The sequence below is a fragment of the Octodon degus genome, unplaced genomic scaffold (genome assembly GCF_000260255.1).
Source record: "Octodon degus isolate 3935 unplaced genomic scaffold, OctDeg1.0 scaffold00035, whole genome shotgun sequence".
NCBI classification, from domain to species: domain Eukaryota; kingdom Metazoa; phylum Chordata; class Mammalia; order Rodentia; family Octodontidae; genus Octodon; species Octodon degus.
Genome location: NW_004524611.1, coordinates 5888142 through 5902133, shown reverse-complemented (window position 1 = coordinate 5902133; position 13992 = coordinate 5888142). Strand labels below are relative to the sequence as shown.

Here is a 13992-nt window from a genome sequence, read left to right as displayed (position 1 = left end):
GAGCGGGCGGGGGCGGGCAGGTGCGGCCGGCAGGTGCGGGGCCGGGCGCCCTCGCGGGATCGCGGCAGGGCTAGCGCCCACTCGCTGACTCCCTGCGCGAGATCGCAGTCCCAGCGTCTTGACTCAGGCTCGGGCCGTCGCCCCTCTCAGGCCTTTGTCGGGGGCAGGCGAAGAGGCCGCGAGGCCCGACCTGGGGTCTCACCTTCGTCGTGACCCAGAGCAGGCTGGGGGCCTGTGGACAGGGACAGCTCAGACCTGTCGCCCACCCTGGCCATGGTTCTTACGGGGATATGGTTTTCCAGATCTGATCTGTTGAAGCTCAGACGTGGGGGTGTCCTGCTCTCCTGGACTACTCCACCCCTTCCGACCCCCCACCCCCATCCCCCCCATGCAGGTGCCATGGCCTCACCATCCAGGCTCACCCTGCACCTGCAGTAGCCTTCCCTATTGTCCTGTCCTCACCACCCGGAGCCGCCGCTGCCCCCTTCTCCCCAGGGTTCGCTCTTTCCTGTAGTCAGACATCCCTGGTGATGTCTTCAAGGTATTTGTGTTATTGCAGAAGATTTCACAGGGACACAGAATTTGTGGCTGGATCTAAGGCTGTGGTGCACACAAGGAGGGTGGCCACAGCCTTGACACCTAGTCCTGGCAGGCGAGGACCAAGGGCCTCCCCAGGCACTCCCTTGAGAGCTGTAACGGGAGAAGTGAGGGGATCCTGCCTTTACCCAGTAGTGCTGACTTCAGAGCCCTTGTTACACCCAGGCCTGGTACAGGCTGGAAGTGTACATGAAGAGAGGCAGGCAGAGACGTCTGAAGGACAGGTCCAACACGTCTTGGGTGCATCCTGATTACTGGGACCACTCTTCAAGGGCCGATGAGGGGGACCTGTGTTTTCAGTCCCATGGTGGCCCCAAGATGTTCATTTTCCATGTGGTCAACAAAAGCCAGGTTTGGGTTGTCCCTTACACTATTCACTAGACTGGTCCACACCAGGATTACTGGTCACTGGTCTTTTTGGACTTCTTGGTGAACTCTGCCATCGTTTTAGTCCCTCTTTTAAGTGGCTCTGTGGGTGTAGAGGAACAGGACCGCTAACATCACCCCCCCCACACACACACACCCCATGTGATTACCCCTTTTTGGGCACTGAAGATGCCTGGTATTCCTGTCACCTCCAGAGCTATGTGTGTGTTTATCTGTCTGTTTTGGGCAAAGGAAGTCTCCCTATGTTGTCTTGGCTGGCCAGAACTTCTGGGATGAAGAGGTAGTCTTGCCCCAGCCTCCCAGGGAGCTGGTTCTGTAGGTACCTGCCATTGTACCTGGTTCTAGGGCTGTTATTTCTCAGACTTTTGGATTCTAGGGTCTCTTGGTGTAGGATCTGACCCTGCTTGGGTCCCTGAAGGCAGTGAGTCCTCTTTGGAGCATGTTGGAAAGGGAGGTGGCCTGCCACAGGGCCTTGATCCTGGATACTGCTGCACTTGCTGGGTCCTGCAGGGGCCACCAAAACAGGCAGAGATTGATGGAGCATGGGAAGTTGGGGCACAGCAGCTCTGGGATACCCACGGTGTCTAGAAAGTGAGTTCCCTGAGCTGTCTTTCTGGAGAAAGAATGGACCTAGCCCCCAGTGAGCCTGTGACCTTCTAGACTGACTCCAGGCCAGATAAGCTCGGAGTCCCGAGGCAGGACGGGGCCCACCTCCTTCTCAGCACTGCGTGCACTAACTTTGCTGTGTGCCAGGAGCAGAGACAAGTGTGGAGACTGGGGATCTTCTTGCAGGGTGGCTGGGCATGGATTCAGGGGCCGAGCAGAAAGCCCTCCCCACCCAGACCAGCAGTTCAGGGGGAACTGGAAATGTCTGTGGTCTCTGTCCGTAGCAGGGGAGCATCATGGGTGGAATTCCCCAGGCCCGCGTGATGCGTGAAGGCTCGAGGGCCCTGCCTGCCCAACACCTGCCCGGGGGCTCTGGGTTTCCTGGATGGGAGGTGTTACAGTGGTCAGCAGCGCTGTAAATGTGGAAGGAACTGAAGGCTCACACCCCGACCCATTCTAGTAACTGGAGGAGTGCTGGGCACTCTTGAGAGATAATGAGTGGGGCTTGCACTGGAGTTGAGCTGCTGCTAAAATGAGGTGGGGGCACCTCTGCCTGCCTGCTAGGTTTCCACCCTGTGTGTCTTGAGACAGTCAAGCAGGCTGGGCTCACCCGACCAGCTCTGGGGTGGGAAAGCTGTCCTGGTAGCTCTTCAGAGAGAGATAGAGCTGCTGCTGCTGGTAGCTTTGTAATTAAAGTTTTTATTCTGAGATAATGGTAGAGTCATAGGCAGTTCTAAGAAATAACATAATGAAGTCCTTGTATCCTTCACCTAGTAGTAACATTTTGCAAAGCTGGTTCCCCTGACACTAAATGGATACATACTACAGGGATACAATCCGCAGCTTCTCCTGTTACTGGCTGGGACTCCCACCCACCAGCCTCCTGGCGAAATGACAGCAGCAGGGAGATCAATGCCTCCCCCTTGGTGTTTAACCTCCGGCAACCACCAATCTGTTCTCATTTTCCTGACTTTGTCATGTCAAAAATGCCACATGACAGGACCATGCAGTATGTCGCTTTTTGGGGTTGGCTTTTTCCACTCGCGAGGTTCCCTGGAGACTGAGCCTGGGCTGTGGTGTGTTATCGCTGGTTTATTCCTTTCTCTGGCTTCCCCTATGGATGAGCCACAGTTGGTTTAACCCTTTGTCCATTGAAAGACATCTGCGCTGTTTCCATTCTTTGGCTATTGTAAATAAAGCTACTGCAGGCATTCATACACAGGTTTTTGAGAACCTACCTTCTCATTTGTCTGAGATAAACGCCCAGGAGTGCAGTTGCTGGTGTGCTTAAGAATTGGCTAGCCAGTCACACCTGGAAGCAGCACTCTTGAGGCTGAGGCGAGGGGATCCCCGTGAGTTCAGGGCCAGCTTGGGGCTACACAGTGAGGTCAGGGTCAGCTTGAACTACACAGTGACTCAGAAAGTAAAATACCAGTAAGCCTGAAATGTTGACAAAGTCCAGTTTGTCCATGTCATTCTCTTGGGGATCATGCTGTTTGGTGTCGTGCCTAAGAAGTGTGCCTGGCCTAGATCCCAGAGACTTTACCCATGCATTTTTTTTTTTTTTTTTTTGCGGAACTTGGGATTGAACCCAGGCTCTTGTGCTTGCCAGGCAAGCGCTTATTCTACTGAGCCATCTCCCCGGCCCCTACCCATGCATTTTCTTAACATTTTATAATTCTGTATTTCACATTTAAGCCTAGAAAGACCAAATCTATTTTGAGTTAATTTCAGCATACATTACAAAGTTTGCGTGGTTTTTGTCCCAGAGCTCCAGGCCCAGAACCCCCCACCCCTGGAATTTTAGGTGTGCTTTACTTACGTGGTCCCTGTCCCTGAAGTTTGTTGGGGGGCTGCCCTCCCTGCTCTGAATCACATGCACCTTTGGACCTGTCGTGTGGCTGCTTCTGGTCTAGACTCTGGCTGATCAGGCCCCTGTCCCCGGTCCTGGCTACCGATGGCCGTATCTGTGTTCTAATTGTTGAAACCTGAAGGTTGCTGCAGGTCTGGGGGGGAGTCTCCCAGCTCATAGGACTCCTCTGCAAAGAGTCACAATCCTGGCCAGGCTGTGGGACAGAGACCCCACCCCCGCTCTCCTGGCTGGGCTCTCCCTCTCCCTGCCCTTCGTGGCTTCTGCTGCAAGACAGCATTTGGCTACAGGAGAGATGTCTCTGAGAGCAGGGCACCCTGCTTCCCCTGGTGGCGCCTTCCTACCAGGCCCTGGAGCTGGGCTGGGAAGGGCCCAGCTGCCAGTCAGGACCAACACAGTCCAGGTACCTCTTCCTTATGCCTGCCTGTCCTGCTGGTTCCCGCTCGCCAGTGCACAAGGCCCCTGGTCAGCATCCAGGAATGGCCACTGCTCTTGGGTGAGAAAGGTCCTGTGGGTGCTGCAGTGGCTGAGTGGAAGCCACCAAGGTCAGCATAGGACAGGGGAACAGTGAGGCCCAAAGTGACCCCCACTGGCACCCTTACTGGGCTGTGTGCCCTGGGGATCAGGCCAGGCAGAGTGGACATGGCGGTGGCTCAGGGGTATTAGGGCTGCAGGTCGTGCTGTGGGGCAAGGGCTGCCTTGCTGGTGGGCAGCTGATCGCGCTTGGTGGCAGCCCGGAGGACTGGCCCAGCTTGCTCACTGAGTGGGAGAGCAGGCCTCCCAGGCCCCCACAGAGGTGGCCTAATGCCCCCTATCAGGGTCCCATATGCGGCCGGTCAGCTATGCCTGTCCAATCAGGAACATTCTGTGTGTCAGCAGAGAGCCTGTAAGGAGCAGCAGTACTTGCCCAGCCCAAGGCTGCGTAGTCTCCACCACCCCTCCTGGGGGTCCAGACTCTGTCACTCTGCAGGGTACTCTGTCCTTCGTGTGGGTAGCATCGGAAGTCCACGTCCTGTCCCAGGGAGGGTGACCAGGGCTGTAGGCAACAGGGCCAGGTCACAGACTTGTACCTGGCTTCTGGATGAGCTTGGCGAGTGCCAGCCTCTACTGCCAGGCCCCTGGTAGCCCTGGGGTCCCTCCACTTTGCACCTGAGCTCACATCCTCTCCCTCTTGCCAGCAGCCAGAGCAGCAGAGTCCCAGATACGTACTGGCAGACCCGGCCTGCAGGCTGCTCTGTCTCCAATGAACTCCATGAACCCCATGAAACCTGCGCTGCCCCCCGCGCCACATGGGTGAGTATGGCCCCCATAGCCACCCCTGCAGGCCCTGGGCTGGCCCTCAGCACTGTGGCCTCACTAGCCAATCTCCCTGCAGTGATGGTTCATTCGCATATGAGTCTGTGCCTTGGCAACAGAGCGCCACTCAGCCTGCTGGGTCCCTCTCCGTGGTCACTACTGTGTGGGGAGTTGGCAACGCAACACAGAGCCAGGTGAGCCCCATGGGGCCCCAGGCCAGGTGGTCAGATCCTCCTTAGGCCCTGGGAGCCAGGAGGTCAGGGCTGGAGTGTGTGGGAGGCTCCCCAGCCTCCAGTCTTTGGATCTTGGGACTTCTACCTGCAGTGGGGGTCTCACCCCAGCCCACAGGAAGGTACCGCCCCCTCACGGCCAGGTTTCTGGGTTTCACCTGCTGCAGAGGTGTGGCTTGTTCCCTTTGGTGATTGCCACTTCCTTGTAGGTTCTGGGGACCCCCATGGGCCCTGCTGGAAGCCCCCCTGGCGGCTCCATGATGCCTGGCGTGGCGGGTGGCAGCTCTGCCTTGACCTCCCCACAGTGCCTGGGACAACAGGCGTTTGCTGAAGGCGGCGCTAGCAAGGGCTACGTGCAGCAAGGCGTGTATGGCCGTGGGGGCTACGCTGGGGGCCCCACCTTCACCACTGGGTAAGCAGGGGCCTTACCTGCAGGGGCAAAAGATGCCACCCCAGTGGGCACATTGTGGCCTCTGCCTCTCCTCTGGCTCCTACAGCCATCAGAAAGCCTGGGCTCCTAGACACAGAGGACATGGCTGTCCTGTGTTCTCTATAGGTATGCAGGCGGCCCGGGAGGCCTGGGACTCCCATCACACGCCACACGACCCTCAACTGACTTCACACAAGCAGCAGCCGCTGCCGCCATGGCTGCCGCTGCAGCCACCGCCACCGCCACCGCCACCGCCACCGTGGCTGCTCTACAGGAGAAGCAGAGCCAGGAGCTGAGCCAGTATGGAGCGGTGAGGTGTCCCAGTAGATGCCACATGTGTCCAGGTGGTGGGGACCTGGGAGGCTCAGGGAGGCAGCGGCACCCTGGCACTTTGGCACTCACAGGAGTAGCACCAAGCATGCTGGAGGGAGCGAGGGCCACGGTGTGGCCAGGGCCATTGTGTGGGTACACCCTGGGCCATTACTTGTTCTTCTCTTCCCAGATGGGGACTGGACAGTCATTTAACAGCCAGTTTCTCCAACATGGAGGGCCACGGGGCCCCGGTGTCCCTCCTGGCATGAACCCTACTGGCATGGGGGGCATGATAGGTCCCTCTGCTCTCTCCCCCATGGCCATGAACCCCACCCGGGCAGCCAGCCTGACACCCCTGTATGCAGGGCAGCGCCTGCCCCAGCATGGCTACCCTGGGCCTGCTCAGGCCCAGCCGCTGCCCCGCCAGGGTGTCAAGAGGACCTACTCTGAGGTGAGTGTCAGGCTCCCAGCTCCTCCTGGTGCTCTCCGAGCTGCAGTGAGACCACTGGAGTGGCCTGTGCCTGCAGGACTCTGGCCCTGCACACTGTGCTGTGCCCTCATGCCCTCTCTCCTGCAGGTGTATCCAGGGCAGCAGTACCTGCAAGGCGGCCAGTATGCAGCCAGCACTGCCCAGTACGCGCCTGGCCCTGGCCAGCCCCCCACCCCCTCTCCCACCTACCCTGGGCACAGGCTGCCTCTGCAGCAGGGCATAGGCCAGTCCCTGCCTGTGCCTGGCCCCACGGGACTGCATTACAAGGTAGGGCTGGCTTCTCAGGCCTGGGCAAGGCCCAGTGCCCTGGGACACCAAGGGGACTTGAGGCAGTCCCACCCCTCAAGGGGTGACAGGCCAGGGAAGGGTGGGTAGAGCTTCATCAGAGTCCTAGTAGGTCTGCAGAGGCCCATGGTGAGGGTCCATTTTGAAAAGGAGTCTCTTGGCTCAGTGTGGTAAAGCATACCTGCAATCCCAGCACTCCAGAGGGTGATGCAGGAGGATCATTGTGAGCTCCAGACCAGTGTAGCTACAGAGTGAGCTCAAGGCCATCCTGAACTACAGAGTGAGACCAGGTCTCAAAAAGACCAAAAAAGGGCTGGCAAGATAGCTCAGCACACTAAAGCACCTGCTTAGGCAGAGCACAGTGGCCAGGGTTCCACCCCCGCCGTGCTGTGCCAGCCCTGCCCCTGGGGTACACTGAGATGAGATTGAGACCAGGCATGGTGGCGCGTGCCTGTAATCTATAATCCCAGCACTTGGGACACCAAGGGCACACCAAGGGATTCTGAAAAGAGAATCACTACAAGTCCTACATGTGTAGTGAGACCCTTAGACCCTATCCTAAATACATTTAAAAAAAAAAAAAGAAAAAGAAAAGCCACTTATGAGAATGTGTCCTAGGTCCTTGGAAGCCCCTCTAGGGGACAGGCACTCTGCTGCTCCATGCTGGGGACGGTGGATGCAGCAGGAACAGGCCTGTCTGTGGCCCACCTTCTCCCGTGGTGGTACCTGTTTACCTGCCAGGATGAGCAGGGTTTCCGTAGGTCGCGTGGGTGTCCAAGGCCGTGGAAGGACACTCTGCTCGAGGAGCTTCTAGGCTCAGGGCCAGGCCAGACCCAGGCGCACTCACCTCTCTCTTCCACAGCCCACAGAGCAGTGCAGTGGACAGGGCGCCAGCTTCAGTGGGAGCAGCATGAGCTACAGCCAGCCGGGCCTGAGCGGGGTATGGGGCGCGGCTGGGTGGGTGACCAGGAGGCTCCCGGGCAGGCACCCCACCTGGCCCCCACACTGTCGCGCTAACTGTGCTCATCCTTGCAGCCTGCCCGGGCCGTCCCTGGCTACCCCAACTCCCCACTGCCGGGGAACCCCACACCACCTGTGACACCCAGCAGCAGTGTCCCCTACATGTCTCCAGGCCAAGAGGTCAAGTCCCCCTTTCTGCCTGACCTCAAGCCAGGCCTCAGCACCTTGCACCCCTCGCCCTCTGGTGAGTGTCCATCTTCAGCAGCACTGTGACGAGGTGGGGAGAGCTGGGCCAGGAGAAGCCACAGCCCCTTCCTGAGACAACTTCCGTGCCTGCCCTGCACCTGTCTAGGAAAACACACGGAGCTTTCTGTATAATCTCAAGGAACTCAGAGCCCCCTAAAGTCTCTCCCTGGCTGAAAACTCCTTCCAGGGTGACCATGACAGCAGCAGTGGGGTACCTAAGGGAAGACCTCTCTCTGTTCACACAGCTCCCTTACATACCTTATACACCTGTCTGGGTTGGAACTCTGCTGGTCCCTGTTCAAGGGACCCTGGCGGGGGAACCAAGGCAAGGCTGGCCAGACCTGGTGGTGGCTCCTGACCCTGCCTCTTTTCATGCCTGGCACCTGACCACAGGAGGTGGCCCCTGCGATGAGCTGCGGCTGACCTTCCCGGTGCGGGATGGGGTAGTCCTGGAGCCCTTCCGCCTGCAGCACAACCTGGCCGTGAGCAACCACGTCTTCCAGCTGCGTGACTCAGTGTACAAGACCCTGATGCTGCGGTGAGCCTGGCTGGGACCTCAGCACGCCACCCCCAACCCCTGCCTCTTTCCTGCCCAACCTCAGCCTCAACCTCCCCTCTCAGGCCCGACCTAGAGCTGCAGTTCAAGTGCTACCACCACGAGGACCGGCAGATGAACACCAATTGGCCGGCCTCCGTGCAGGTCAGCGTCAACGCCACACCGCTCTCCATCGAGCGTGGCGATAACAAGACCTCCCACAAACCCCTCTACCTGAAGCACGTGTGCCAGCCGGGCCGGAACACCATCCAGATCACGGTCACCGCCTGCTGCTGCGTGCGTCCCCAGTCTCAGGAGGGCGAGAGTGGGCCGGGTCTGGGAGGTGGGGGTGTGTGGCACTGAGGTGGGTCGTGCCAGAAACTGGCTATGTGATTGGCCTGTTAGCCTTGGGCGTGGGCGATGCCCCCCCAGCAAGCGCTTCTAGGGTTTTGTCCTCAAACCGAGACATTGCTGCTTGCTTCTTAGCACCATCTCTGCCCTGGGAATGTTCCATCAAGCTGAAATTTCCTAGGTTTGGTGGTCACGCTAGTTATGTAAGAGGAGCTGAGCATGTGAATGCTCTCTTGCCACATGTCCCGGGGTGCTCCATGCCGATCCCACACAGAGCTGGAGCTCTTTGCAAGCCAGTGGGGGCCTGCAGGCAGGGCAGTCAGATGCCTTCTGTGGGAATCCTGAGGTTTTAACTCAGACCTGGAGCCATCAAGGGCATGCTGTGAGCAGGGGACATACAGGCGGCTTCAGGTGAGCACCAGGCAGTGTTGGAGGACAGGCTGCGCAAGGGCTGTTGGGACAGGTATGGCATGGGCAGGAGCTGAGGCGGGGCTGGGCTCACGGGAGAAAAGTAATGTCAGCACTGAGGGGCAGGAAGGCCTGGCTGGGAGGACCACAGCGTCCCGGCCTCACTCTCTTGTCCCCTGCACCAAGCTGTTTGCTGTTGTCTTGCAGTCCCACCTCTTCGTGCTGCAGCTGGTGCACCGCCCATCTGTGAGATCTGTGCTGCAGGGCCTCCTCAAGAAGCGCCTGCTGCCGGCCGAGCACTGCATCACCAAGAGTGAGTGTCACCGCCTCTGCCTCCCTGGCCCAGTGGCCATCCTGAGCACAGCGCGCCATCTTCTCGTCAGCCAATGGATGGCTTTGTGCTGGGGACCTGGTCACAGCGTCTGGGTATCGCATCCCTCACTCAAGTGCTTTCCACGTCCCTGATAGTAAAGCGGAACTTCAGTAGCGGTACCATCCCTGGCACCCCTGGGCCCAATGGAGAAGACGGGGTAGAGCAGACAGCCATCAAGGTATCCTTGAAGTGCCCCATCACCTTCCGCAGGATCCAGCTCCCTGCCCGTGGCCACGACTGTCGCCACATACAGGTGAGTGGCCAAGAGCTTTGCTGGAGTTCAGTGCCTAAGAATTATCAGCTTAAAAAAAAAAAAAAAAAAAAAGCTCAACATGGTGGTGCCTGCCTGTAGTTGTAATCCCAGCACTCAAGGGGCTGAGGCAGCTATTTGAGCCCAAGGCCAGGAAGAACAACTTAGCAGGACTTTTTTTTTTTTGGTGGAACCAGGGATGACTTTTTTTTTTTTTTTTGCTTTGCCAGACCCTTTCTGAAAGAAAAACAAAGTTTTTTTTTGTTTGTTTGTTTTTGTTTGTTTTGTTTTGTTTTGTTTTGTTTTTGCGGAACCGGGGATTGAACTCAGATTCTTGCGTTTGCCAGTCAAGCGCTTATCCTACTGAGCCATCTCCCCGGCCCCAAAAACAAAGTTTTTTGTGCTGACTCTTCAGCTGCCAGATGCTAGGACAGGCCTGCTCTGGAAACCCTTGAACCTGGCTTCTTCTAATTATCCTTTATTACCTTTTTTACTAGCTGTTGTGTTCACAGGGCTTCATTTTTAGAAATTTGTAAAAATACAATGCAGGGCCATGAGCGTCTGTGCCTTGGCAGAAACATGGAGCATCACATGGAGCAGGGCCCCTGTGGCTACCGTGCCACTCACTGCGCGGTGGCTTTTGCCTTTTTTAAAAATGTATTTATTCATTTATTTATTATGCATTTGGCACAGGGTCTCACTACGAACCTCAGACTCATAGTGATCCTCCTGTTTTCAGCCTCCCTAGCACTGGGATTACAGGCATGCACCACCACGCCCAGACTCAGTGGCTGGCTCAGCACTCCTGGGAGGTGGGGTTGGTGCGCTTGCGGTGCTGGGTATTGAACCCCGGTTCCTGTGCTTGTGTAAGCAGGCGGGTTTTTCTCTTTAATCCTTGACTTGAGATGGTTCACTGTCAGTGTGGCCATCCTGTTCTTGGGTCACAGTGCCTTCCAGTTCTGGTGACCTTTCCATAGTGAAAAATGGTAGCTGCAGGTTCTTGAGCCTGTGTGTAAACTGCCAGCAACAGTGCGGGTAGCCGGGCGCCTCCCCTGCTGAGAATGGCGCATCCCCATCTTTTCTCTGCAGTGCTTTGACCTGGAATCATACCTGCAGCTCAACTGTGAGCGGGGGACGTGGCGTTGTCCCGTGTGCAAGTGAGTCCTGTCTAGAGGGACGTGAGGAGCTGTCCTCCCCAGAAGTGGCGGCGGACAGAACTCAGAGTTGTTAGATGCTTGGGGCTAGTGAAGGGTGGCTCGGGCCAGCTCAGCTCAGCTCAGGGCAGAATCCTCAGGTGGACTGGCTTCACACACGGTCGGTCACCTCACACCCGTGGTTACCTCACGTGCGTGCTTTGTATAGTCACTTCACACAGCGTCACTGTGGACAGGTGCTTCACGTAAGGTCATCTCACTCTCACTCAGTGACCCTGTGCTGTCACCTAATATAGTTGACGGGGTGGAAAATGACAGGCCTCTTCCCAGGGTGAGAGAGGCAAGGCCTCTGAACCAAGTTCCCTTTGTGTCCACAGCAAGACGGCGCTTCTGGAGGGCCTGGAGGTAGACCAGTACATGTTAGGCATCCTGATCTACATCCAAAAGTAAGTGGCTTCCCCTGCCACCCTGCATCTGTGGCCACCAGGGGCAGCCTGACCCTGAGGGTCCCTAGGAGAGGCGTGGGTGAGGCTCTCACTGGACAAGGTCAATGACCCACTGCCCATGCCTTGCCAGCTCGGACTACGAGGAGATCACCATTGACCCCACGTGCAGCTGGAAGCCCGTGCCCGTGAAGCCCGATGTGCACATCAAGGAGGAGCCAGATGGGCCGCTGCTGAAGCGCTGCCGCACCGTGAGCCCCGCACATGTGCTCATGCCCAGCGTGATGGAGATGATCGCGGCCCTGGGACCCGGCAGCTCCCCCTTCACCCCCCTGCAGCCCTCCTCAGGCCCTGCACCTGGTGACTACCCAGGCCAGGGTGAGTGCACGTTTGGACCTTGGGTGCACAGCGTGTCCTTCCCAGATCAGAGTTGTTGCTTAGGGCAGCATCAGCTGACAGGCCACACAGTGACCTCATGGTAGAAACATTGAGATCAGCCCAGCTGTGGTCCAGAAAGTGGCTGTACCCTTCCCTTGGGTTTGGAGTGGGGGCCCTGGCCTGACACCCCCATAGACCCTGCTGGGCAGCCTCTGGGGACCCAGCTGTGTGTCCCTCTTGCAGTCTCTTTCTTAGGGATATGTTGAGGCCAGCATTGTGGGGAGCATGGCCCATCCCACCCCTGCCATACCATCCTCTCCTCTCAGGTTCCAGCTTCCTGGGGCCTGGGCCCTTCCCTGAGTCCTTCGCTCCAACCACGCCCAGCACCCCAAGCCTTGTGGAGTTCACCCCAGGGCCACCCCCCATCTCCTATCAGTCGGACATTCCCAGCAGCCTCTTGACTCCAGAGAAATCTGCTCCCTGCCTCCCAGGACAGGTCAGTTCCACTTGGGGATTAGGGGTACCGGAGTTGCACCAGGGAGCCCCAAACTGCTTTAACAAGGCCTCTCCTTTCTCAGATGACACCAGCAGGCCACTTGGACCCGGCCCACAATCCCGGGCCCCCGGGGCTGCACACGTCCAACCTTGGGGCACCCCCAGGCCCACAGCTGCACCACCCAAACCCTTCCCCTGCGACCCGGCCGCCTCTAGGCCAGGCGAGCTCAGGGCCAGTAAGCGAGCTGGCCTTCAATCCGGCTACAGGCGTGATGGGGGCCCCCAGCATGGCTGGGCCAGGGGAGGCCCCGGAACCAGCTCTGGAGGTAAGTACTGGGCCCAGGGAACAGTGGGGAGCTGCTGAAGCTGGTGTGTGCCTTGTCCCCCAGGTCCACTGTGCTTTGCAGAAGGGAAGACAGTCACCAGGGAGCCAGCTGGCCAGATAAAGTTGGCCAAGAGGGGCTCTTGCCACTGGATTGGGTGCCAGGAGCCCTGTGTGGCAGTGCGCATGGCCTGGCCTGGTGGCGGGACACCCCACTACAGTGCAAAATGGCTGAGAAGCCTGGGCCAGAGGCTCTGCCCCATCCTGCCACCAGCGCAATGCACAGAAGCTTGGCGTGGTGCCGGTAGAAGTCCCTGCTCAGTGAACCACTCATGAAGGGCCAGAGGAGCAGCCCAGCGTGGGACCTGGGGACGAAGTCCCCCACCTGCGTTCGCCCTGGGAGTTGCTTGGGATCCTTTTTGGGTCTGGGCACCGCCGGGGCTATCTTGGGGTACCCTGGCTCCTGGTGGGGTACAGTGGCATCTCATGAGCTATTCCTGGACCACACACATACTTGCAGCTGAGAGCAGGCACTGGTGTCACAGGCGGGGGCTGCTCCCCAGTGGGGTGATGGCTCTCAGGGGAGCTGCTGACTGCGCTCTGTCCTCAGCTGCTTCCGGAGCTCACCAACCCTGACGAGCTGCTCTCCTACCTGGGCCCCCCTGACCTCCCCACCAACAGCAACGACGACCTGCTCTCCCTCTTCGAGAACAACTGATACCACGTGAGCCCCAGCCTGCGGGGACATGCCCAGAGACGTCACCACAGCCGGCCTCCCTGCCCAAGGAGCACTGGCAGCCCTCTCCAGGCCCCCCACGCCCTGGCCAGAAGCCTCACGCTGGGTCCTGGCCCGCCCGCCCCGCCTGTTCCCTGCCCACCTCGTCTCCCAGGAAGCCCCCGTGCCCACAGGGCTGCCCAGCACCTGCGCCAGCCCAGCAGCGTGCACCGTGGGCTCTAAAGCACAACAATGTACATAGCGTAGAGTGCCAGCTGCCAGGGCTGAGCCAGCGCATGTCCTCTGCCACCAGGCCCTGGGTTCTGCCCCTTCCCCTGGGGACAGCCAGGGGCTGGCCAGCAAGGTCGGGACCGAGCTCTGACGCAGCAGGCTCTTGGGACTCCACTCCAGGTACAGGTTCTCCAGTGGGCTGTTCTCCCTGGTCCCCCTTTTCTGTGGAAGTGAAGAATTAGTAAGCTGTGTTTTCTAAAGCACCTCTCGTCTCTGCCTGTGCCCACCCCTGGGTGGCAGGAGGGTGCCCCGCCTCTGCTGGGCAGGGCCCACTGTGTCTCCTGTCTGTGCCATCCCTATTAAAGGACTCCCTCCTGGTGGGCCTGCCATCCCTCCTTTGTGCTGCCGGGGCCTCCCCTGGGAGCCAGGCCTCACCCGTGGGTGGTGCTGGGGCCCCTCCGTGGAACTCCGGTGTGCTCGGCCCAGCCTCAGCCCTCCCCATCCTGTGGTAAATTTCCTTCTCCCTGGAATTTTCCAAGTTGGCGTCAGCTGGAGGGCTGTTTTGCCAAGTATCCAAGGCTTGCCTGAGAGACATTTACCACCATGTCACCTTCCTGGGTGTGCCCTG

At 58.7% G+C, this 13992-nt stretch overlaps 1 protein-coding gene across 3 annotated transcripts in view; it reads left to right on the top strand.

Moving 5' to 3' along the window:
* Zmiz2 (zinc finger MIZ-type containing 2) overlaps positions 1-13753 on the top strand; it is a 14250-nt gene extending 497 nt beyond the window's left edge. Inside the window, exons 2-19 of one of the 3 annotated variants that reach the window (XM_004630361.3) lie at positions 4642-4753; positions 4836-4950; positions 5196-5398; positions 5543-5726; positions 5919-6179; positions 6306-6485; positions 7366-7443; positions 7539-7707; positions 8103-8247; positions 8331-8541; positions 9211-9316; positions 9472-9629; positions 10716-10783; positions 11158-11226; positions 11357-11601; positions 11928-12097; positions 12180-12422; positions 13029-13753. In XM_004630361.3, coding sequence (XP_004630418.1) covers positions 4704-4753; positions 4836-4950; positions 5196-5398; positions 5543-5726; positions 5919-6179; positions 6306-6485; positions 7366-7443; positions 7539-7707; positions 8103-8247; positions 8331-8541; positions 9211-9316; positions 9472-9629; positions 10716-10783; positions 11158-11226; positions 11357-11601; positions 11928-12097; positions 12180-12422; positions 13029-13136 — 2763 coding nt within the window. In that variant the 5' untranslated portion in view covers positions 4642-4703 and the 3' untranslated portion in view covers positions 13137-13753. Of the gene's footprint in view, positions 1-4638; positions 4754-4835; positions 4951-5195; positions 5399-5542; positions 5727-5918; positions 6180-6305; positions 6486-7365; positions 7444-7538; positions 7708-8102; positions 8248-8330; positions 8542-9210; positions 9317-9471; positions 9630-10715; positions 10784-11157; positions 11227-11356; positions 11602-11927; positions 12098-12179; positions 12423-13028 lie in introns of all 3 variants that reach the window. The other 2 variants (XM_023714437.1, XM_004630362.3) reach the window with 2 other exon arrangements.
* The last annotated feature ends 239 nt before the right edge of the window (positions 13754-13992 follow it).